This window comes from Aquarana catesbeiana, linkage group LG03 (assembly GCF_042186555.1).
Source record: "Aquarana catesbeiana isolate 2022-GZ linkage group LG03, ASM4218655v1, whole genome shotgun sequence".
Classification (NCBI taxonomy): domain Eukaryota; kingdom Metazoa; phylum Chordata; class Amphibia; order Anura; family Ranidae; genus Aquarana; species Aquarana catesbeiana.
Window position 1 is genome coordinate 18,872,535 of NC_133326.1, and position 25,410 is coordinate 18,897,944.

Sequence of the window (25,410 nt, forward strand, 5' to 3'; positions counted from 1 at the left end):
TTTACAATGCCTCATGGGATGTGTAGTTCCGCAACAGCTGGAGGGCCGTAGTTTGGAGATCCCTGCGGCAGTTGACCAAGCCTACTAAAGCTGGTTCGAATTTCGGCCAATTCCACCAGCGGGTGGCGCTGTCATGTGTGGGACCCTGCTACAACCGATACAATATGAACATACACTTTTCGAATTTCAATTTCACCAGAGGGTGGACCTGTTGGCCGCCTCTGTTCACACACCCCTCAATCAAAAATATTGAAGGAGCCGTGCGGAAAATTGTTGGCTGAACACCAAGCCGGAACATGGGGTAGGCAGGAGGGGCAGCCACCCTGGGTGTGGTGGTTAGGGGTGCTACTGCTGTCACACTGTCCTCCAGCTTGCCCACTCTCCACCCCATCTGCCCTCAGCTGACACTAAAAACACACCATGCATGCGCAAATACGTTCTAGCTGCTGGAAAGCAAGCAATTGGCCACACATGTGCAGTGCACACTCCATGCCAACCATAGGCAGCCAAAAAAAAGGGATAGAGAATGGGCGCAGGGTGGTGCACCAATTGAACGACATGCATTAGGATTGGGGTGCATTTCCGCTGGGTGAACCTGTCCTGGTACTGGCTGAACAACAGCCAAGCAGAAGCAGCCACTGTTTGGGTATTCTGACAGCCGCAGATGAAGGCTGTCAAAATACAATAGCTGTCAGCGGGAGATTCCTCCATTTATGCTGTATGGTGTGGATGAAGGAATCTATAGATTCCACTCATTGAGACCAGGGGGTCATTTGCTCATGTATGGCTTGCTTAAAGGAGGACTTGAACTTGAAGAGATAGATAGAAACCTAGATACAGAAAGCGATCTCAGGTGGCTCAGCAAAAAGAGACACTACCAGACACAGCAGAAGTTGCAGGTTTATACCTGGGTCCTGATAGACAGCTATACACACAAAGATATATCCAGTGGGGAAAATAATTATTTGATCCCCTACAGATTTTGAAAGAAAAAAGACAGAATATCAACCATAAATCCAGAAAAAACACAATACAAATGTTATAAATTGCAGTTCAGTGAGTGAAATAAGTATTTGATCCCTAAGCAAAACATAACTTAGTACTTGGTGGAGAAACCCTTGTTGGCAAGCACAGAGGTCAGAACGTTTCTTGTAGTTGTTGACCAGGTTTGCACACATCTCAGGAGGGATTTTGGTCCACTCGTCTTCACTGATCTTCTCTAAGTCCTTAAGTTTTCTTGGCTGTCTCTTGGCAACTCGAAGTTTCAGCTCCCTCCATAAATTTTCTAAAGGGTTAAGGTCTGGAGACTGACTAGACCACTCCATGGCCTTAATGTGCTTGTTCTTGAGCCACTCCTTTGTTGCCTTGGTGGTATGTTTTTGGGTCATTGTGATGCTGAAAGACCCATCCACGACACATCTTCAGTGTTCTGGCAAAGGGAAGAAGGTTCTCCTCCGAGATTTTACAATACATGGCCCCGTCCATTGGTCCCTCTTTGCTTGCCTTTAACCAGCCCTTGAGGCAATATTCCATTGCATCCACTGACACCAATAATGGGGCACCATTCCTCCCACAGACACCAACAATTGGGCATTATTCCTCCCACAGATGCCAATTATAGGGCACTATTCCTCCTGCTGAAAGCAAAAAGCTGCGCTTAGGCCACTAAGTTAGGTGTGCTGCCTCCCTTAAAAGAGCTTCCTGAAAGGATTCTCTGTGAACTAGTATATCTATAAACAAGGGTTGTGGCGCTTCCTATGGGGTACTGAATGGGAGGGGTGTTAATAATGTACACGGGTGGTTCCCTCAATGAGCCCCAATAAGGTACCTGGTAGCTACAGGAGCAAACTTTGTTACCGTAAGAGTATTTATGTCTATAACTAGACATACACACCTGCATATATCAACAAAAATAATATTCCTGAAGATAGTTCATTCAGGCCTAATTAGAAGAGGTGTGGGCTGGTTCATTCAGACCTAATTAAAAGGGTTGTGGGCTGGAGCCCCTGTGACTGTGATACGTATACCACCACTAAGTAGTCATGTGTGTGTAACCTTATAAGTGCTCTTCTGCCAAAATATCCAAACACTCTGCTAACCGTGCAAAGTGAACAAACATAAGTGAGCATACATAGGCAATGTTACCCAAATATAGTAATCAAATAAACATAATGTGATCAAATGAAGTGCATATTACCCAGATAAATAATCAAATAAACATAATGTGATCAAATTAAGTGCAAAGGAGACCAATAGTTTTTCAGTGATAATAGTCCATAAGATACAGAACTTGTTCAAATCCAGTATTCCAACCAATTTCGTGACTTAGGTGCTCTCGGGTAATTCCTGTGACTTTAGTGCTCCCCCTTCAGATCCCCACTCACCAAATACAACAACCCCGTAGAGGGGCAACCAGCATAAGATGTCTCTTTCACAGTCCCTTCTCCACGTTGATCTGGCGGGCTTTACAGGATGGTTTCCGTTGGTTATCCCAATAGATTCCCGGATCCGGGTATATAGGTAGCTTTCTAATAGGTAGAATGTTCACAATGGCTCCCTCATGGAAAGGAAAAGATAGGAAGCTTCCATGGTGTAGTATGTAAAAAGCTTTATTCAAAAACCTCCATCAACAATCAGCGGAGTATATTAGGCAAAGTAAAATCCATAAAAAATATATAAAAAATATATATATATTGCTAAGCTATCTCAGACCGAAGCCTGAGGACAGACCCGTAGCGAGGTTAAAAGCGTGTACCGCCGGTAATAGCTGTATACGCTCTGCTTGTGTTGAGTTCGTATCCGGAAGCGGTATGCGCTCCACCTGCGTTTCAGCTAGGGTCCGTAACCGGAAGTGACGTAGCGTGCGTGGCGTCGTTGTACGCGTTTCGTCATAGACGTTGCTGAAGACGTCTATGACGAAACGCGTACAACGACGCCACGCACGCTACGTCACTTCCGGTTACGGACCCTAGCTGAAACGCAGGTGGAGCGCATACCGCTTCCGGATACGAACTCAACACAAGCAGAGCGTATACAGCTATTACCGGCGGTACACACTTTTAACCTCGCTACGGGTCTGTCCTCAGGCTTCGGTCTGAGATAGCTTAGCAATATATATATATTTTTTATATATTTTTTATGGATTTTACTTTGCCTAATATACTCCGCTGATTGTTGATGGAGGTTTTTGAATAAAGCTTTTTACATACTACACCATGGAAGCTTCCTATCTTTTCCTTTCCATGAGGGAGCCATTGTGAACATTCTACCTATTAGAAAGCTACCTATATACCCGGATCCGGGAATCTATTGGGATAACCAACGGAAACCATCCTGTAAAGCCCGCCAGATCAACGTGGAGAAGGGACTGTGAAAGAGACATCTTATGCTGGTTGCCCCTCTACGGGGTTGTTGTATTTGGTGAGTGGGGATCTGAAGGGGGAGCACTAAAGTCACAGGAATTACCCGAGAGCACCTAAGTCACGAAATTGGTTGGAATACTGGATTTGAACAAGTTCTGTATCTTATGGACTATTATCACTGAAAAACTATTGGTCTCCTTTGCACTTAATTTGATCACATTATGTTTATTTGATTATTTATCTGGGTAATATGCACTTCATTTGATCACATTATGTTTATTTGATTACTATATTTGGGTAACATTGCCTATGTATGCTCACTTATGTTTGTTCACTTTGCACGGTTAGCAGAGTGTTTGGATATTTTGGCAGAAGAGCACTTATAAGGTTACACACACATGACTACTTAGTGGTGGTATACGTATCACAGTCACAGGGGCTCCAGCCCACAACCCTTTTAATTAGGTCTGAATGAACCAGCCCACACCTCTTCTAATTAGGCCTGAATGAACTATCTTCAGGAATATTATTTTTGTTGATATATGCAGGTGTGTATGTCTAGTTATAGACATAAATACTCTTACGGTAACAAAGTTTGCTCCTGTAGCTACCAGGTACCTTATTGGGGCTCATTGAGGGAACCACCCGTGTACATTATTAACACCCCTCCCATTCAGTACCCCATAGGAAGCGCCACAACCCTTGTTTATAGATATACTATTCCTCCTGCTAACTACCAACAATAGAACACCATTTCTCCCACTCATACCAACAATGAGGCACTATTCCTCCCACTAAAACCAATGAGGAGGCACTGTTTTCTTCCACTGATGCCAAGGAGTTTATATTCCCATTGGCCACAGTCTGGCCACCCCAAAGCTCGGCCTGTACCTTTAGCAGAGAAACAGCCCCAAAGCATAATGTTTCCACCTCTGTGCTTGACTGTAGGGATGGTGTTCTTAGGGTCATAGTCAGTATTTTTCTTCCTCCAAACACAGTGAGGCAAGTTAATTCTGAAGAACTCAATTTTTGGTCTTATCTGACCACAACAGTTTCTCCCAATCATTCTCTGAATCATTTAGATGTTCATTGACATGACTGTATATGTGCCTTCTTGAGGAGGGAGACTCGCCATGTTTGGAGGAAGAAAAATGCTGACTATGACCCTAAGAACACCATCCCTACAGTCAAGCACAGAGGTGGTAACATTATGCTTTGGGGCTGTTTCTCTGCTAAAGATACAGGCCAACTCTGCCGCATTGAGGGGCCAATAGATGGGGCCATGTATTGTAAAATCTTGGATGAGAACCTTCTTCCCTCTTCCAGATCACTGAAGATGGGTCATGGATGGGTCTTCCAGCATGACAATGACCCAAAACATACCGCCAAGGCAACAAAGGAGTGGCTTAAAAAGAAGCACATTAAGGCCATGGAGTGGCCTAGCCAGTCTCCAGACCTTAATCCCATAGAAAATTTATGGAGGGAGCTGAAACTTTGAGTTGCCAAGCGACAGCCAAGAAACCTTAAAGCGGAGTTCCACCCAAAAGTTGAACTTCCGCTTATTAGTCTCCCCCCCCCCTCCGGTGCCACATTTGGCACCTTTCTGTTTTTGACAGGTCCCCTTCCCCACTTCCGGGAGACTGGGCCACAGCGAAGTACGTCAGCAACTTGCCCCCCCCCCTCCCTCCACTTGTGCTGGGCTAGTGAGAGAGCGCCAGCGTGCTTCGCGCATGTACAGTGGGGACCCGGCTGTGAAGCCAAAAGGCTACACTGCCGGTTTCCCTTACCAGCAATGGTGACGACATCGCCTGGGGTGCTGACATCGCTGGACTCCAGGACAGGTAAGTGTCCTAATGTTAAAAGTCAGCAGCTACAGTATGTGATCAAATACTTATTTTACTCACTGAACTGCAACTCAATTTATAACATTTGTGTTTTTTCTGGATTTTTGGTTGATATTCTGTCTCTATCATTTAAAATACAAAATTATAGACCCGTCATTTCTTTGTAAGTGAGCAAACTTACCAAATCTGCAGGGGATCAAATAATTATTTCCCTATTTCCCCCACTGTGTATGTATATATATATATATATATATATATATATATATATATATATAATTTTCTTTTTTTTCTGTACATATATAGATATATAGATATATATATATATATATATATATATATATATATATATATATATATATATATATATATATACCTGTATAGATATAGATATATATCTGTATAGATATAGATATATATATCTATATCTATCTATATAGATATAGATATATATATATCTATATCTAGATATATACACATATACACTCAACGGCTACTTTATTAGGTACACCTTACTAGTACCGGGTTGGACCCCCTTTTGCCTTAATTCTTCATGGCATGGATTCAACAAGGTGTTGGAAACATTCCTCAGAAGTTTTGGTCCATAGTGACATAGCATCACGCAGTTGCTGCAGATTTGTCTCTCCAGTTCCAACACATCCCAAAGGATCTCTATTGGATGAGATGTGATGAGTGTGGAGACCATTGGAGAACAGGGACCTCATTGTCCAGTGGTGAGATGATTGGAGATTTGTGACATGGTGCATTATCCTGCTGGAAGGAGCAGGGCTGTGTTTTGGCCTAGGCCGACAAGGCCTAGGCCTAGGGCGGCACTTTGCGGGGGGGGGGCAAAAAAAGCCGCCCCCCCGTATGAGAGAAAGTCCCCCCACCCGATTCCCGGCTCCCGCGGCCTCCCCCCGCACACATGCAGCCCACGGCGGCCGCCTTGCTGTAGCGAGCGGCGCTGCTGTGTATGGGCGTGCTTGGCAGAGGGTGGAGGGGCGTGTGTATGGGCGTGCTTAGCAGAGCTCACGCCCCTCCACCCTCTGACAAGCACGCCCATACACAGCAGCGCCGCTCGCTACAGCAAGGCGGCCGCCGTGGGCTGCATGTGTGCGGGGGGAGGCCGCGGGAGCCGGGAATCAGAAAGACGGGTGGGGGGACTTCCTCTCATGCGGGGGGGCGGCATGTGACTCATGCCCCCATAAGCGGCCGATGACTGGCGGAGGTGGAGCCTTATGCTCCGCCTACCCTCCTCCACACTGCTTGACCCTTCTCCTCGGCACTGGGGCAGGGTCTGGCAGTGACGTCAGGAAGAGAGAGAGAGGCACAAGGGAACCCCAAAGAACAGCAGGTAAAGTTATTGAATAAATCAATTGATGGGCACAGTGACAGCGTTTGATGGGGCACAATGGCTGCGTTTTAAAGGCACAGTGGCTGCAATTGATGGGCACAGTGACTGCAATTGATGGGCACAGTGACTGCAATTGATGGGCACAGTGACAGCGTTTGGTGGGGCACAATGGCTGCATTTGATGGCACAGTGGCTGCAAATGATGGGCACAGTGGTTGCATTTGGTGGGCACAGTGGCTGCATTTGGTGGGCACAGTGGCTGCGTTTGGTGGGCACAGTGGCTGCGTTTGATGGCACAGTGGCTGCAAATGATGGGCACAGTGGCTGCATTTGGTGGGCACAGTGGCTGCGTTTAGTGGGCACAGTGGCTGCATTTGATGGGGCACAGTGGCTGCGTTTGGTGGGCACAGTAGCTGCATTTGATGGCACAGTGGCTGCAAATGATGGGCACAGTGGTTGCATTTGGTGGGCACAGTGGCTGCATTTAATGGGGCACAGTGGCTGCGTTTGGTGGGCACAGTAGCTGCGTTTGATGGCACAGTGGCTGCAATTGATGAGCACAGTGGCTGCGTTTGGTGGGCACAGTGGCTGTGTTTGGTGGGCACAGTGGCTGCGTTTGGTGGGCACAGTGGCTGCGTTTGGTGGCACAGTGGCTGCAATTGTTGGGTACAGTGGCTGCAATTGATGGGCACAGTGTCTGCGTTTGGTGGGCACAGTGTCTGCGTTTGATGGGGCACAGTGGCTGCAATTGATGGGCACAGTGGTTGCGTTTGGTGGGAATAGTGGCTGCGTTTGATGGAACAGTGGCTGCATTTGATGGGGCACAGTGAGGCTGCAATTGATGTCTTTTTTTTTTAATTTCTTAGTTTGTTTGCACCCCCCCAAAAATTTTGAGCACCAGCCGCCACTGGCATGTGCAAAGTGCTCCATGCATGCTAAAATCAATGCAAACCCTTTAAACAGTCCACATTTAGTTGCAGTCTCCAGGGAGTGGGGAAGGGTACCTGTCAAAAACAGGTACCTGTTCCCCCCTCCCCCCTGAAAGGTGCCAAATGAGCCTAAAAAGAGGAAGGGGTGTGGTTTACAGATGATAGGGTGGGTCTTAAACAGGAAGGGGTGTGGCCTCGGCAGCAAGGGGTGGGTCATATTTAAATTAGGGGGGTGCATGAGTTTAGTCAGGCCTAGGGCAGCACAAAACCTAAATACACCACTGGGAAGGAGCCATCAGAAGATGGGGACACTGTAGTCATAAAGGGATGGACATGGTCAGCAACAATACTCAGGTAGGATGTGGGATTTAAACGATGCTCAGTTGGTACGAAGGGCCCAAAGCGTGCCAAGAAAATATCCCCCCCCACCATTACACCCCCACCACCAGCCTGAACTGGTGATACAAGGCAGGATGGATCCATGTGCCAAATTCTGACCCCACCATCTGAATGTCGCCGCTGAAATCGAGACTCATCAGACCAGGCAACGTTTTTCTAATCTTCTATTGTCCAATTTTGGTGATCCTGTTGCCTTTCTAACATTTCAAACCAGTCTACCCATTCTCCTATGACCTCTGACACCAACAAGGCATTTTCCTCCACACAACTGCCGCTCACTGGATATTTTCTCTTTTTCGGATCATTCTCTGTAAACCCTAGAGATGGTTGTGTGTGAAAATCCCAGTAGATCAGCAGTTTTTGAAATACTCAGATCGGCCCGTCTGGCACCCACAACCATGCCACGTTCAAAGTCACTTAAATCCCCTTTCTTCCCAATTCTGATGCTTGATTTGAACTTCAGCAAGTCATCTTCACCACGTCTAGATGCCTAAATGCTGCCATGTGATCGGCTGATGATCAATTTGTGTTACCAAGCAATTGAACAGGTGTACCTAATAAAGTGGCCAGTGAGAGAATGTGCGACTTAAAGTCACAGCGACTACAATGTAGTTCAGGCACTACTTTGGTCACATTTTCATGTGACTTAAGTGGCAAAGGCTGCAATGTAAACCCTCAAAAGTCGCATGAAAGTCGCACCTTAATATTATACATGCAACAGTTGTGCAACAGTTGTCCATTATCATTGGTCAAAGCCAAAGTCAAATCCAAGTCGCACCCATCCAAAGTCTGTGTTAAAGTTGCACTCCAAATTTGAGTGACTTTGGGGCCTAAAATAAGTCACTGCAACAATGTAACAATATTCAATTTTACAAAAGTATCCAGCTTTTCCCCTTTATATTGTATATTTCTTTAGCATCCTTTCTTAAAGTTGTAATAAACCCAAAACCAAAAATGTGATATGTTGCAGCTTACCAATCATTAGATGTGGCGGCTGCTTTTTCTGTTTTCTTTTTTAAAGTGGTTGTAAAGCCCCTCTAACCTGTATACACCATCAGCACTGCCCCCTATTGTTGTATCCCCCTCTGTTTGTGATTTATAAAAATAAATGCTGCAAATACCTAATATCACTGCCGAGATCGAGATCACGTGACCGGCCAGCTTTCTCATTTCCTCCTCTAAAGGGTGCAGTGGGCGGGGCTGAGATTCCCCTACTGATGTCAGTCTGGAGGGGAGGAGGAGAGAGCTGGCTGGTCATGTGATTGCACTCTCGGCTCTTAAATTGGGTATTTACAGCATTTATATTTATAAATCACACACAGAGGGGGACACTGCAATAGGAGGCAGTGCTGACGGTGTATACAGGTTAGTGTTATGAAAGCAGCAGGAGGGGGAGGGGTGGCTCACACGCAAGCAGAGAGGGGAGAGGAGGACATGGAAGCAGAGAGGATAGCAGACAGCAGGCTGCTGATGATGGAGGCCTGTAAACTGACCACGATGTCAGGGCTCAGAAGTCATGATACACTGTGGTCAGTGTACAGATGGGTGGGGAGAAACTGTCAGGATCAGCCACGTTTTTTAGGTGTTACAGGGGGCCAAGTGACACAGGACAAGCACTGTGTCATATAACATGCTTTAAAGGAGCCAAATCCATTTTTTTTGGGGGGGGGGGGGTAACAAACGCTTTAAGGCTCCCCCCTCTCTTTTCACCTAGTGATCTGTCCAGTAACAGACCCACACCTTCTTTATTAGAGTGCCCCCCACTCTGGATGAAGGAGCACAAGGGGAACCTTTGGATAGCAGCATTGTCAGTCTGGATGGGGAGGGGAGTGTTAAATATATTAGCAGATTTAAATACACTAACTAAATCAAAGCCAAACTCCAGCTCACGCTGTATAATCAGTTACAGCAAACCGTTTTTTTTGCTTTTGGGATAAAGCTGATCATTTTAATCACCCCTGCCAGTGTTAAGTGGTTTATCACAGCCCTGTAAACTGATACATCTTGAGGAGAGCTTGTACTTTTAAAAAACAACAGACTTACTGACTGGATCACCAGATGAAAAAAAAAAAAGTAAAAAAGCCTAAAAAAGGAAAACGAATGCAGCCATTACATCTAGGAATTGGTAAGCTGCAATATAGTACATGTTTGATTTTGGGTTTAATACCGCTTTAACAAGCCGTCTTCTGCCCCTTCTACAATAACATTCCCTTTCGGAGAACTGTGCCGTAATTGCCGGGTGAAAGTGCGGTGAACAAGTTCTGGGACGGAGCTGGAAACTTTTAATCAGCTACAAAACATTTGTGATTTCAGAGCACAATCTGCTCGCTGTACAAGAGAAGCTACAACAGCTTGACGCACAGCTGTTGGGAGAGTAACCCTTGCTATGCCGGGAGTTCAGTATGCGTTCCTCTCCTTACTGGCCAGCCACATAGGCTGTTGGTTGTAGGGTGGGACGTCGTCTACGGATCTCATCCCAAAGCCCAGGATGTATTAAAGGGCTGATTCTCTTCTTCCTGGCAGCAGACAGCAATTTCCTATAAATCTAATAGAACTCAGAATCTGTGCATCTATTAGATTGTAAGCTCTTGGGAGCAGGGCCCTCTAAACCCTTTTGTATTTTACTGTATTGTAACTGAACTGTCTCCCTTTATATTGTAAATATTTTTATTTATATTGTATAATAATAATAACAGTCATAATATTATTATTAATAATAATAATAATAATAATAATAATAATGTTTTGCTCTCAACATTATTATTTATTATATGCCCAACCAAACTGGTAGAGTGCATGTCAATGTAAAGGTATAATAATAATAATAATAATAATAATAGTCATAATAATAATAGTCATAATAATAATAATAATAATAATAATAAAAATATATAATAATAATGTTTGCTCATGGCATCCTAATTATATGCCCAACCAAACAGGTAGTGTGCATGCCAATGTAAAGATATACTAGGACTATAATAATAATAGTCATATTAATGGTATTATTAAAATAATAATAATATTTGGTCTTTGCATCTTTATTATATGCCCAACCCAACTGGTAGAGTGCATGCCTATGTAAAGGTATAATAAGACTATAATAATAATAATAATAATAATAGTCATAATAATAATAATAATAATAATAATAATATTAAATAAAAAAACAAATAATAATAATGTTTGCTCATGGCATCTTCATTATATGCCCAACCAAACAAGTAGTGTGCATGGCAATGTAAAGGTATAATAAGACTTTAATAATATTAATAAAATAATAATAATAAAATAATAATATTTGTTCTTGGCATCTTTATTATGCCCAACCGAACTGGTAGTGTGCATGCCAATGTAAAGGTATGGTAAGACTATAATAATAATAATAATCATTATAATAACAATAATAATTAAAAAAAAAAATTATAATGCTTGCTCTCAACATCTTTATTATATGCCCAACCGAACTGGTAGAGTGTATGCCAATGTAAAGGTATAATAAGACTATAATAAAATAATAATAATAATAGTCACAGTAATAATAATAATAGTAATAATATAATAATAATAATAATAATAATATTTGCACTCGGCATCTTTATTATATGCCCAACTGAACTGGTAGTGTGCATGCCAGCATAAAGGTATGATAAGACTATAATAATAATAGTCATCATTATAATAATAAAAAAAAATTATAAAGTTTCCTCTCAGCATCTTTAGTATATGCCCAGCCGAACTGGTAGAGTCCATGCCAATGTAAGGCTGTCCATGCATTATACAATTTCCTTTAGATTTACCAAAACCATATAATATGAGGCCACACCTAAACACTTTCAATTTGTATGCAATCAGGCAGGCCCTTGCACTACATAGTTGAAGGTAAATCTAAAGGAAATTGAATAAGAAAATTGTATAATGTATGGCCAGCCTTAAGATATAATAACACTATAATACTAATAGTAATAAAATTATAATAATACTTGCTCTCTGCATCTTTATTATATGGCCAACTGAACCGGTAGAGTGCACGCCAATATACCGGTTCCTGTCCTGCTATAGAAGAAGCTTAGTGCTGCTATTTAAACATATTTAGACTTGTCTGCCTTGGCAAACATTGTACCACGTGGTTTGCGATTGGTGCCATTGAACATGACCTATTCAAGTGAATGGGACTGCGTCGCCACCGTGTGCGTTATTTTACATCCTGGGCTTACTTTACGTACTTTCCCACACCTCCCAACTTTTTGAGATGGGAATGAGGGACACCTATCAGCAAAAGTATGCAGGTATAGGACACGCCCCTTGCCACGTCCCCCTTAAAGGAGAATTGTACAAAAAAAACAAGATTGGTTAAACCCACAAGTGCTTTTTTTTACCACTACTATTTCTTTATACTGGCTTTTGAAATTTACAAATGCAGCAATTTAGAAATCAGATGAAAGGTTTAGCGCTGGAAAACACTTTATGATGGATAAAAAGTGCATTTTATATACATCTCTATAGATCAGACCAAAATGAAGGACAAATGAGGAGGAATGAGGGACAGAGGGAAATTGCTCCAAATCAGGGACAGTCCCTCGAAATCAGGGACAGTTGAGAGCTATGACTTTCCTATTACATCCCTGGGTTTTGGGACGAGATGCGGAGACTCCGTCCCATCGTACAACACACGGAGGACGTAGCTGGCCAGTAAGGAGAGGAACGCGCCCCGAGCTCCCGGCATATCACGGGTTACTCCTCCAACAGCCGTGCATCCAGCTGGGGGCGCAGCGTTCACAGGGTTAAAATAGGCGCCTCCTCACCGCCTGTCAAATGCAATGTTAGCTGCACGTCTAAACGTAGCCTTGCTCAATCAGGAGAAGGGATTAGCGAGGACCAAGGCAGAGAGGGGGGGGGGATGCGAGAGCATCCTCAGCAAGGAAAGGGTTAAAGCAAGGACCAGGAGAAGGCAGGTGACAGAGCGAAAAGCTTGGCAGGGGGGGGGGGGAGAGATGGGTCACTTACATCGTCCATGGTCAGCCTGTGCCCAGGAGACGCAGATCTACGACCTGAGACTACAGGAAGGGAAGGCAGATGTCCTCCTCCATGCAGCCCCTTCCCTGTGCACACCCCACCCACCCAGGCTGGACCTCAGGCCCTGACAGGCTGAGCAAAGAGGAACCTTTCTAAGCCCTTCGAACAGCTCAGCTCTCCACCCTCCGCTCGCCTTCGATTCCTCTTTTCTCTGCTGCTCACAAACCTCGGCTCTAAAAAAAGTTGGGTTTCCGGTGGTTGGGCTGAAAATTGAGTCAGTGAACTGAAAGTGCGAAGCAGCTGAGTACATAAGAGAGCCGTACACCGCCCAACAGAGACGTGCGCGACGCTGCATAATAAATACGGCTTTATACCAGAAAATCAAAAAAAAAGGACATTAGCCACTTCAAGACACGGCCTTTTCTGGCACTTTTTATTTACATGTGAAAATTACTTTTTTTTTTGCTAGAAAATTACTTAAAACCCCCAAACATTATATCTTTTTTTACATATACAAACATATTTTTACTTATGGAAACATTATACATTTTTTTACATATACAAACATTATACATTTTTTTACATATACAAACATTATACATTTTTTACTTATGGAAACATTATACATTTTTTTTACTTATGGAAACATTATATATTTTTTACTTATACAAACATGTATTTTTTACTTATACAAACATTATACATTTTTTACTTATACAAACATTATACATTTTTTTACATATACAAACATTATACGTTTTTACTTATGGAAACATTATATTTTTTTACTTATACAAACATTATACTATTTTTTACATATACAAACATTATATATTGTTTACTTATACAAACATTATACGTTTTTACTTATGGAAACATTATATATTTTTAAAAAAACAAGCAAATTCTTGCGAGCCACCATGTAAGTATCCAAATAATTGTTAAGGACAGCTGCTAGCATTGATCACGTCCCATATGCTCGTGCCAACCTAGTGAATGAACTAATCGAATGCTGCGCTATTCCAAATGTTGTCGTGTAACCATCACATTCAAAACTGATATGCCCTGTACACACGATCGGACATTGAACGGACATTTCGACAACAAAATTCATCAGATTTTTTTCCGACGGATTTTGGGCCAAACTTGCCTTGCATACACACGGTCGCACAAAGTTGTCGGAAAATCCGACCGTCCTGAACGCGGTGACGTAAAACACGTACCTCGGGACTATAAACGGGGCAGTAGCCGAAAGCTTTCGTCTCTTAATTTATTCTGAGCATGAGTGGCACTTTGTGCGTCGGATTTGTGTACACGCGATCGGAATTTAAACGATAGGATTTTGTTGTCGGAAAATTTTATATCCTGCTCTCAAACTTTGTGTGTCGGAAATTCCGACAGAAAAAGTCCGATGGAGCCCACACACGATCGGAATTTCCGACAACACAATCCGATCGCACTTTTTCCATCGGAAAATCTGACCGTGTGTACAGGGCAATACTGTTATCGCTAATAAAATAGTATTAGAAAATGTAGCAATCCTATGCGATTATATTTTGTACATATATTACAATCCTATATGATAATTTTAGTAACAAACTGTGTACATGTACATAACTCTATGTAAAGTGCATCCACATTGCAATCCTGTGCAATTATAAATTTGCAATCCTATGCGATAATTCTAGTAACAAACTGTGTACATGTGCATAGCTCTATACAAAGTGCATCCCCATTGGACATCCATTATTAATAGTGCTAAATATACAAATTTATCGTGCATTAAAGTGCTCTTATGCAAAAATATTCATGCATTAATGTGCCTTTAATGGAACGCAACATAAAAAGTCCATTCCTGTTTAATCCATTCTTCTGATTCTTATTATAGTGCTACAGTTCAACATTCTATACAAGCCAGAAATCGTAAAAACGCTGAACTGATGTGTCCCCTCTTGTGCTGAGAACACTCCCCCATCCCACACATCAGCGGGGGAGGACGGTGTGTGAGGTGGTGGAGTGTTCTCAGCACAGGAGGGGACACATCAGCGGGCTCCCCGCTGACAGCTGAATGTAAAAACAAGAATTGTTGGCCATAAAAAAAGTGGCAAAAAAATGGCGTGGGGTCCCCCTAGTCCATACCGGCCCTTTGAGTCTGGTATGTATTTTGAGGTGAACCCCACACCAAAATTTATTTAAAAAAGGCGTGGGTCCCCTCTCCAGTCCATACCAGGCCCTTCGGGTCTGGTATGGATTTTGAGGTGAACCCCACGCCAAAATTAAAAAAAAAATGGCGTGGGGGTCCCCCCAGTCCATACCGGGCCCTTCGAGTCTGGTAAGGATTTTGAGGGAAAACCCCACACCAAAATTTAATTAAAAAACGGCATGGGGTCCCTCTCCAGTCCATACTAGGACCTTCGGGTCTGGTATGGATTTTGAGGGGAACCCCACGCCAAAGTTTTAAAAAAATGGCGTGGGGTCCCCCCCAGTCCATACCGGGCCCTTCGAGTCTTGTAAGGATTTTAAGGTGAACCCCACACCAAAATTTAATTAAAAAACGGCGTGGGGCTTCTCTCCAGTCCATACTAAGCCCTTCGGGTCTGGTATGGATTTTGAGGGGAACCCCACGCCAAAGTTTAAAAAAAATGGCGTGGTGTCAGATAAGGGTACCCACCGAGGCCGAGATGCTGAGAGCGGTAACCTCTTGCGACTAAGCGCACTCCACTCCTGGAGATGGTACAGGGGGTGAAGGGCACAAAGAGGCACGAGTCCCCAGCAGGCTGGGCAGGTCTTGCGTGAAGGTCACCGGCAGGGAGACAGCTGTGCAGGACTGGAAGATGCTGAAGCTCAAGAAGGAAGATGAACAGCTGATCCAACAACAGGCCGGGGGTCAAACACCGTTGACTAGTAAGAGTCTCTAGATAGGCAAAAACAGTCTGGTGCAAAGGACTGTTAGCAGGTCTGTCAGCAGGCTGATGACTTAGTACTGAAGATTGATAGCAAAGTCCGTAAACAGGCCGAGGGTCAAACACAGGTAACTGGAAGCAAAGTCTGTGAGCAAGCCAGGGGTCGAGCACTGAAGACAATAGCAAAGTCCGGGAGCAGGCTGAGGGTCAATCACTGGAGACAGGAAGCAATATCCGTAGACAGGCCGAGGGTCAAACACAGGAAGCAAGTGGAGAAGTCCGAGAGGCAAGCCGAGGGTCAGATGCAGGAAGAGATCAGAGCAGGTCAAGGTCAATCCGGGTCACAACAGGTAATCAAGAATCAGGATACAAGCAGGAAACACATGGGGAGCTGAAAGACAAACCAGCAATCTGGTCATGGCACAGAGTAGCTTTTATAGGCCAGTGGGAGGCTCATGTTGTGCGTGCGCTATTGCGTACGCCGTTCCGCTAAATTGCGCACGCGCATTAGCCGTTTTGCTGAATTGCACACACATTAGCCGTTTAGCTGAATTGCGCACGCGCATTAGCCGTTTCTCTATATTGTGCCCAGAGATGCGCCGGAGTGCCGCTCTACCGCGCATGTGCGAAGGAAGGCAACAATATTGGCGAGACTGGTGCTTGCTTCTTTCCTGACACGTGGGGTCCCCCCCAGTCCATACCGGACCCTTCGAGTCTGGTATGGATTTTGGGGGGAAACCCACACCAAAATGTAATTATAAAAATGTGTGGGGCCCCTCTCCAGTCCATACTAGGCCCTTCGGGTCTGGTATGGATTTTGAGGGGAACCCCACACCAAAATTAAAAAAAAAGGTGTAGGGTCCCCCTCCAGTCCATACCAAGCCCTCACCAAAATTTAAATTAAACGGTGTGGGGTCCCCCCCAAAATCCATACCAGACCCTTATCCGAGCAAGCAGCCTGGCAGATCAGGAAAGGGAGGGGACGAGCAAACACCCCCTCCTGAACCATACCAGGCCGCATGCCCAAAGACAAGGCCTCTTCCCGACAACCCTGGCCTGGTGGTTGTGGGGGTCTGCGGGCAGGGGGGCTTAATCGGAATCTGGAAGCCTCCTTTAACAAGGGGGCCCCCAGATCCCGCCCCCCCATGTGATCGAGTGTGGGGTACTTAGTACCCCTACTCATTCACCAAAAAAGTGTAAAAAGTGAATAAAGACACACGCAGTAAAATACCACAAAATAAAAATTCTATTTAAGTTTTAGTTTACAAAGCAAACTCCCCCATCCATCCATGTCTCCATACTTTATTTTGCTGGAAAATCATTTTGAAAACCCCTCCCCCTAGCATTTTTGGTTTTGGCCATCTTGAGTAAGGGCAGATGATACATGTAGCATTTGCTTCCTGGAATCTATCTGCCCTTAGCTCAGGCATGCAGGCAGGAGGGTGTGCTTAGCTGAGAAAGACCCTCTTCCTCTCCTGAAAACTCCTGGGATGTATGACATCATTGGCCTAGGCCAGAAACCAGGAAGTAACTGAAGAAATGGATAAGGTATAAAAAAGTAAATATAATATACTTTCCTACCTATTTACTAACGCTATCAGCATAAGGATTACAAATAGACAACGTTGATTGAGAAAGTGAAGTTCCACTTTAAGGGCACCCCCCATGCAATTGCAAAACGCCCATGTTTTTGTGCATGCCAAAACGCATGATGTCGGAGTACTATGTGCTTCGGTGTGGCGGGATTTTGCAAAAGAATCAGCGACTTCTTTTGCACATTTCTGAGGTGTAGGGCAACCCATTCCCTTCAATGCAGCTGGGGGGTGGTGAAAACACACACCTAAACCCCCCCCCCCCCCATTAAACTGCATTAGGCAATGGATAGCTATGTATATCTTCAACAAAAATGATCCCCCTGTCAAGTTTGGTGGCAGTCACGACCTGTCAGGTTCCCCTGAAAAGCGATTCATCATGGATTGCTTTTCAGAGGTGCGGCAGTGACAGCTGCTAGTGTCAATGTGGCCTAAGGGCTCATTCATGCATGCAGCTATACTGCTGCCCCTCTGAAAAGTGATCCATGATAGATCATATTTCAGAGGTGGTGAGGGGGCAATATCTTGCCTCCTCACTGCCCACATTAGCCCTTAAAATGTAAACTCACCATGGCACAATAGCATGCATTGTACGCTGTGGCAGGGTGGTTACAGCGCGGCCCCCATTCACTTGAATGGGTTGGGTTTGGTGGCAGTATGGCCGATAGTAACAAGCTGTTTAATTTCCGCTGCAGCCCAGGAGCAGAGCATCACGCCTGCAGCATGCACACAACCCTGAGTGGTGGTCTGGGGGCAATAAAACTGTGCCTGGCCTGGCCCCCCGGCCGCCAATGTGAATGAGCCCTAATAAATGATTTAATGAAAAATACGGTAGATTACAGGGCCATTAAAGAGGACCTTCAGTCATTTTTTCATCTTTCCAGCTATTAAATCTTCTGCCCTTCTTGTTGTTTTAACTTTTTTTTCTGCCAGTAAATACCTTATACAGCCCACTTCCTGTTTCCTGTCTGGTCATTAGCCTTATGACATCATGCACAGCTCTCTCTCTCTCACTCTCCTGAGAGTTTGTCAGGAGGGGAGGGAGGATGAGTCATAAGAGGGCCAATGAGAGCTGCAGAGCTGGAGGTGTGCCTCTGTGAAAATCCAGGAAGTGAACAGGCAGAAGCTTCAGCTGCCCACAGTTAAAATGGCTGCAGCCTAGACTCAGTGGAGGGAAATTTCTGCAACATATTTTGGCAAGTACAGAATCCCAGTATATATAAAATAATATGCAAAGTGGTTGGAGGGAAGCTTCAGAATAGCAAAGACGTTTTTATTACAAATTATGTGAGCAGACTGCAGTGCCTCTTTAAGTAGTGTAAGCGTACGGATTATTTTTGGAGAAGAAGGATATTCTTTGGTGTCACTTTAACCCATTCAAGATGGAAGGTTAAACAAATCATATAGTGTATCTAAACCCACACATTAAACTTGATAGTATTTGCAGCTTACCGGTCCTTAGATGTGATGGCTGCATTATCTTTCTTTTAATCAGTGGCGGCCGCTACATTAGGGGTGCCAACCCCCCTAATCCATGTGCCCGGCCCCTTAATCCAATGCAGGGCGCCGGACGCATGGACATCAATGAGGTTTTTTTATTTTATGAAGCACATGGTTAGAGCCGGAGGTTTTAATTGGCTTAAAAAAAGGTGGGCTCGGGGCGCAGAGGACTGTGCCCTGAGCCCACCCAGTTGTGTGATATTAGCAAATGAATATTCGCTAATGTCTTCCTGCTTCTCCTCCCTGGCCAACTGGGTCTCAGGACCCGCTTCTTGTTCAGCCGGGAGGAGAAGCAATGGCCGCACTCTTCCCTCGGCAAACTGCAGGAGGCGGAGGGGTGGAGGAGCAGTTTCCAGGAGCCCTACCCTGGATCCAGCACCACCTGCTAAGGTAAGGACACAGATGGCTGCCTTCCCGCCAGACCCGTCCGGGTGGGGGGGGGGGTTGGGTGCTAGTGCGAGTAAGGGGGCCAGGGGCAGCTTCCAGGAGCCCACACCAATTCCGATCACGGCCCACCTTCCGATCGCCACCTTCCTGTCCGTCTCCCGCAGGGAGGGAGGTGTCAGTTGTGCGAGGGGGGGGCAGGTTTGTTTTCTTCCTCCCCAAAATATTGAGCACCAGCCGCCACTGCTTTTTCCTTTATTTTAACCCGGTAAGATATGGGGGGGGGATTTACTAAAACTGGAGCACTCAGAATCTGGTGAAGCTGTGCATGGTAGCCAAGCTTCTAATTCAATTAGAGCCCTTGCACACTGGGGCGGGGGGCGGCGTCGGCGGTAAAACGCCGCTATTATTAGCGGCGTTTTACCGTCGGTATGCGGCCGCTAGCGGGGGGGTTTTTCCCCCCCCCGCTAGCGGCCGAGAAAGGGTTAAATGCCACCTCAAAGCGCCTCTGCAGAGGTGCTTTGCCGGCGGTATAGCCGCGCCGTCCCATTGATTTCAATGGGCAGGAGCGGTAAAGGAGCAGTATATACACTCCGCTCCTTCACCGCTCCGAAGATGCTGCTGGCAGGATTTTTTTTACCGTCCTGCCAGCGCATCGCTCCAGTGTGCAAGCCCTCGGGGCTTGCACACTGGAATGAAAGCAGCGGCACTTTCGGGGCGGTTTGCAGGCGCTATTATTAGCGCAATAGCACCTGCAAACCGCCCCAGTGTGAAAGGGCTCTTAAGCTTTCACAATAAAACCCGGAAGCTGATTGGTTTCTATTCAGAGCTGCACCAGATTTTGCACTCTCCAGTTTTAGTAAATTACCCCCACAGGATTCTACATAATCTCTCCCTCACTTCTACATAACAGGGGGAGGTGTTTTGTAGCCCACGGAGATAACAGAGAACAATGCTAACTGATAACAGTCCAGAGACACAAAGTGCAGGACTTTATCAGCTTACAAGATTTCTGGCTGGAGGAACAGCTATTTGTTTGCACTTGTTGGACTGATATAACCAGTCCAGGAGGTTTTATTTTTATTTAATTTTTTGCTATTCAGCACTGTGCTACTTTAACTGGTAATTACGCAGTCATGCGACAAATAACATTCATATTTTTTTTTTCACACAAATAGAGCTTTTTTTTGGTGGTATTTGATCGCCACTGCGTTTTTAATTGTTTTTGCTATAGAAATTAAAAAAGGCGATCATTTTTACTTTCTGCTATAAAACATACAGTGCCTTGAAAAAGTATTCATACCCCTTGACATTTTCCACATTTTGTCATGTTACAACCAAAAATGTAAATGTATTTTATTGGGATTTTATGTGATAGACCAACACAAAGTGGCACATAATTGTGAAGTGGAAGGAAAATTATAAATAGTTTTCAAATTTTTTTTACAAATAAATATGTGAAAAGTGTGTGGGGTACATTTGTATAGCACCTCCCGGAGTCAATACTTTGTAGAACCGCCTTTCACTGCAATTACAGCTGCAAGTCTTTTTGGGGATGTCTCTACCAGCTTTGCACTAGAGAGGGACATTTTTGCCCATTCTTCTTTGCAAATTTGCTCAAGCTCTGTCAGATTGGATGGAGAGCATCTGTGAACAGTAATTTTCAAGTCTTACCACAGATTCTCAATTGGATTTTGGTCTGGACTTTGACTGGGCCATTCTAACACATGAATATGCTTTGATATAAACCATTCCATTGTAGCTCTGGCTGTATGTTTAGGGTCGTTGTCCTGCTGGAAGGTGAACCTCCGCCCCAGTCTCAAGTCTTTTGCAGACTCTAAACAGGTTTTCTTCTAAGATTTCCCTGTATTTGGCTCCATCCATCTTCCCATCAACTCTGAGCAGCTTCCCTGCCCCTGCTGAAGAAAAGCATCCCCACCACATGATGCTGCCACCACCATGTTTCACAGTGGGGATGGTGTGTTCAGGGTGATGTGCAGTGTTAGTTTTCCACCACACATAGCGTTTTGCTTTTAGGCCAAAAAGTTAATTTTGGTATCATCTGACCAGAGCACCTTCTTCCACATGTTTGCTGTGTCCTCCACATGGCTTCTCACAAACTACAAACAGGACTTCTTATGACTTTCTTTCACCAATGTCTTTCTTCTTGTCACTCTTCCATAAAGGGCAGATTTGTGGAGAACACGACTAATAGTTGTCCTGTGGACAGATTCTCCCACCTGAGCTGTGGATCTCTGCAGCTCCTCCAGAGTTACCATGGACCTCTTGGCTGCTTCTCTGATGAATGCTCTCCTTGCCCGGCCGGTCAGTTTAGGTGGACGGCCATGTCTTGGTAGGTTTGCAGTTGGGCCATACTCTTTCCATTTTCGGGTGATGGATTGATCAGTGCTCCATGAGATGTTCAAAGCTTGGGATAATTTTATTTTAACCTAACCCTGCTTTAAACTTCTCTACAACATTATCCCTGACCTGTCTGGTGTGTTCCTTGGCCTTCATGATGCTGTTTGTTCAATAAGGTTCTCTAACAAACCTCTGAGGGCTTCACAAAGACAGCTGTATTTATACTGAGATTACATTACACACAGGTGGACTCTATTTACTATTTAGATGACTTCTGAAGGTAATTGGTTCCACTAGATTTTAGTTAGGGATATCAGAGTAAATGGGGCTGAATACAAATGCCCCCACACACTTTTCACATATTTATTTGTAAAAAAATTTGAAAACCATTTATCATTTTCCTTCAACTTCACAATTATTTGCCACTTTGTGTTGGTCTATCACATAAAATCCCAATAAAAATAAATTTACGTTTTTGGCTGTAACATTAAAAAAGGTGGAAAATTTCAACGGGTATGAATACTTTTTCAAGCCACTATATTCAATAAAAAAAAATTTTTTACATTCCTGTTTAATGTTGCCCCTGCGTGCCAGGATAGGCGGGCGGTAAACTCTGAACCCCCAGCCGCTTGCTGGGGATTTGGATTCCTACAATGGTGCAGACGTGTTTTTTTACACACTCCCAGCCGCTATAGGGACCGGCAGTGTGTGTAGTTTAGTAAAGCCGACTGTCTGCTTTCATGTGGAAGTGATACAATCGGCTGTGAAGCCACCTATCACTTCCACCACCACTGCAATGTTCCGCTTCCCCAAGCCCCCCACGCAACCCCCCGCCATGTTCACTGGGCTCCACTGTCCCATCTGCAGTCCCAGTACTCTCATGGTGGGTGTCGCTAATAAGGGTGGCGGGAGCTCAGAGGACCTCTCTCTGCTCAGCCTCCTTCCTGTACAGAGCCCGGGAAGTGACGTGTATGACGTCACTTCCTGCACCAGAGCTGTCATTCTCCGGGATCAGTGCTGGGGGAAGAAGCTGATGGAGCACAGTCTGTGTTCCATCAGCTGCAGTGGATTAGAGAGCAGACATCCAGGGTCTAATAGACCTTGCGTGTCTCCATAAAGAGAACCCGTCACCTACTGTATATGCTATCACATAGAGGGCTATTGGTCCCCTATGTGATAGCAAAAAAAATTATGTAAAAATAAAAAAATAAATACAAATTAAGCCAAAAATGTTTGAAGCTTATAAGGAGACATAAAGTTTTGCCCCACAAAAATGCATGCTTTGGGGCACCTACATATGAAAATGGCGATTGGCCTACACATGTTGTATATCAGCGCACAAGCCAGAGTGGGATCAATAATTACATTCTTTAAGTATGTAAACAGTAAAAAAAGGGAGGGCAGACCATATTGGCCCCATAAAGTAATGAGGAAGGTCATCTGGTCACAAAGGATGGGGAGATGGCAAAGGTATTGAATTTATTCTTCTCCTCAGTCTTCACGAGTGAATCGGGGGGCTTCAGTAACCAAAACTGCAGTGTTTATCCTCATGACACATCACAGGAAGCACCTCCATGGTTAACAGAGGACAGAATTAAAATTAGACTTGGGAAACTTAACATTAATAAATCACCGGGACCAGATGGCTTGCACCCGAGGGTCCTTAGGGAACTCAGTCAAGTAATTGCCAGACCATTGTTCCTAATTTTTACAGACAGTCTACTGACTGGAATGGTACCAACTGTTTGGAGAAAAGCCAATGTAGCACCAGTATTTAAAAGGGCCCAAAATACATGCCTGGGAATTACAGACCAGTTAGCCTAACATCAATAGTATGTAAACTCTTGGAGGGGATGATAATGGACTATATACAAGATTTTAGTAATAAGAACAATATCATTAGCAGTAATCAGCATGGATTCATGAAGAATCTTTCTTGCCAAACCAATCTATTAACCTTCTATGAGGAGATGAGTTGCCATCTAGATAAAGGAAGGCCCGTAGATGTGGTGTATCTGGATTTTGCAAAAGCATTTGACACAGTTCCCCATAAACGTTTACTGTACAAAATAAGGTCCGTTGGCATGGACCATAGGGTGAGTACATGGATTGAAAACTTGCTACAAGGGTAAGTTCAGAGGGTGGTGATAAATGGGGAGTACTCGGAATGGTCAGGGGTGGGTAGTGGGGTTCCCCAGGGTTCTGTGCTGGGACCAATCCTATTTCTTTTGTTCATAAACGACCTGGAGGATGGGGTAAACAGTTCAATCTCTGTATTTGCAGACAATACTAAGCTAAGCAGGGCAATAACTTCTCAGCAGGATGTGGAAACCTTGCAAAAAGATCTTAACAAAGTAATGGGGTGGGCAACTACATGGCAAATGAGGTTCAATGTAGAAAAATGTAAAATAATGCATTTGGGTGGCAAAAATATGAATGCAATCTATACACTGGGGTGAGAACCTCTGGGGGGGATCTAGGATAGAAAAGGACCTGTGGGTCCTAGTAGATGATAGGCTCAGCAATGGCATGCAATGCCAAGCTGCTGCTAATAAAGCAAACAGAATATTGGCATTAAAAAGGGGATCAACTCCAGAGATAAAACGATAATTCTCCCACTCTACAAGACTCTGGTCCAGCCACACCTAGAGTATGCTGTCCAGTTCTGGGCACCAGTCCTCAGGAAGGATGTACTGGAAATGGAGCGAGTACAAAGAAGGGCAACAAAGCTAATAAAGGGTCTGGAGGATATTAGTTATGAGGAAAGGTTGCGAGCACTGAACTTATTCTCTCTGGAGAAGAGACGCTTGAGAGGGGATATGATTTCAATATACAAATACCGTACTGGTGACCCCACAATAGGGATAAAACATTTTTGCGGAAGGGAGTTTAACAAGACACGTGGCCACTCATTAAAATTTGAAGAAAAGAGTTTTAACCTTAAACTACGTAGAGGGTTCTTTACTGAGCGGCAAGGATGTGGAATTCCCTTCCACAGGTGGTGGTCTCAGCGGGGGGCATAAAAAATGTATAGATAAGCACCTGATCGACCGCAACATACAGGGATATACAATGTACATCTCCCCCAAGATTCAGCCATGCCTATACCACGTTTATATTTTCCACTATGCACAGGGACAGAACTGTGCCTGAACTTTTTTATTTTTATTGTGTGCCTGTTCAGTAGGCATGGCCACATCTCCCAGTAGAGGAGAAACAGAAGGAGGGGGGGGGGGGGGGGGGGGGATTGCTGAAGTTGTAACCGCCCTCTCAAAACTTTATAACAGCAAAAAGACCATTCCAGGGACCTACATGATAGAAGAAGTGCCCCTGCTGGAAAAAAAACTAAAGGAGGGAGGAAAGAAATAAAAAGAAATAACAGCTGATTCACGATTAGCCAAAGTTTCCACTATTGCGACCTGAAAGTCACATGATTTTCCACGATTTTGATGCAACTTGAAGCAATGCCTGTGTATTCTTGAGGTGTATGAACCTCAAAGTGCATCAAAGTGGGACCAAAGTAGTGCAGGGACTACTCTGAAGTTGCTGCGACATGGAGTCGCACAGATATGAACAGTACTCATTGGAAACCATTGGGGGTACGACTTGTCATGCGATTTTGCAGTCCCAACTAGCATGACAAGTTGCACAAGTGGAAACCAAGCCTTATGGTAATATTTGTTAATTATTTAGCCTCTCCTATAATTCGTTGCTTTTCTCTTGTCAGGAGAATGGCGTTCCAAGGAGCCCAGTGAGGCCAAAGACAGAT

At 44.5% G+C, this 25,410-nt stretch overlaps 1 protein-coding gene across 1 annotated transcript in view; it reads right to left on the reverse strand.

Annotated features, from left to right (window-relative positions):
* Nucleotides 1-13,116, reverse strand: part of PLEKHO2 (pleckstrin homology domain containing O2) — an 87,258-nt gene extending 74,142 nt beyond the window's left edge. The window contains exon 1 of the mRNA XM_073618351.1: nucleotides 12,893-13,116. Coding sequence (XP_073474452.1) covers nucleotides 12,893-12,901 — 9 coding nt within the window. The 5' untranslated portion in view covers nucleotides 12,902-13,116. The remainder of the gene's footprint in view (nucleotides 1-12,892) is intronic.
* Nucleotides 13,117-25,410: the final 12,294 nt, after the last annotated feature.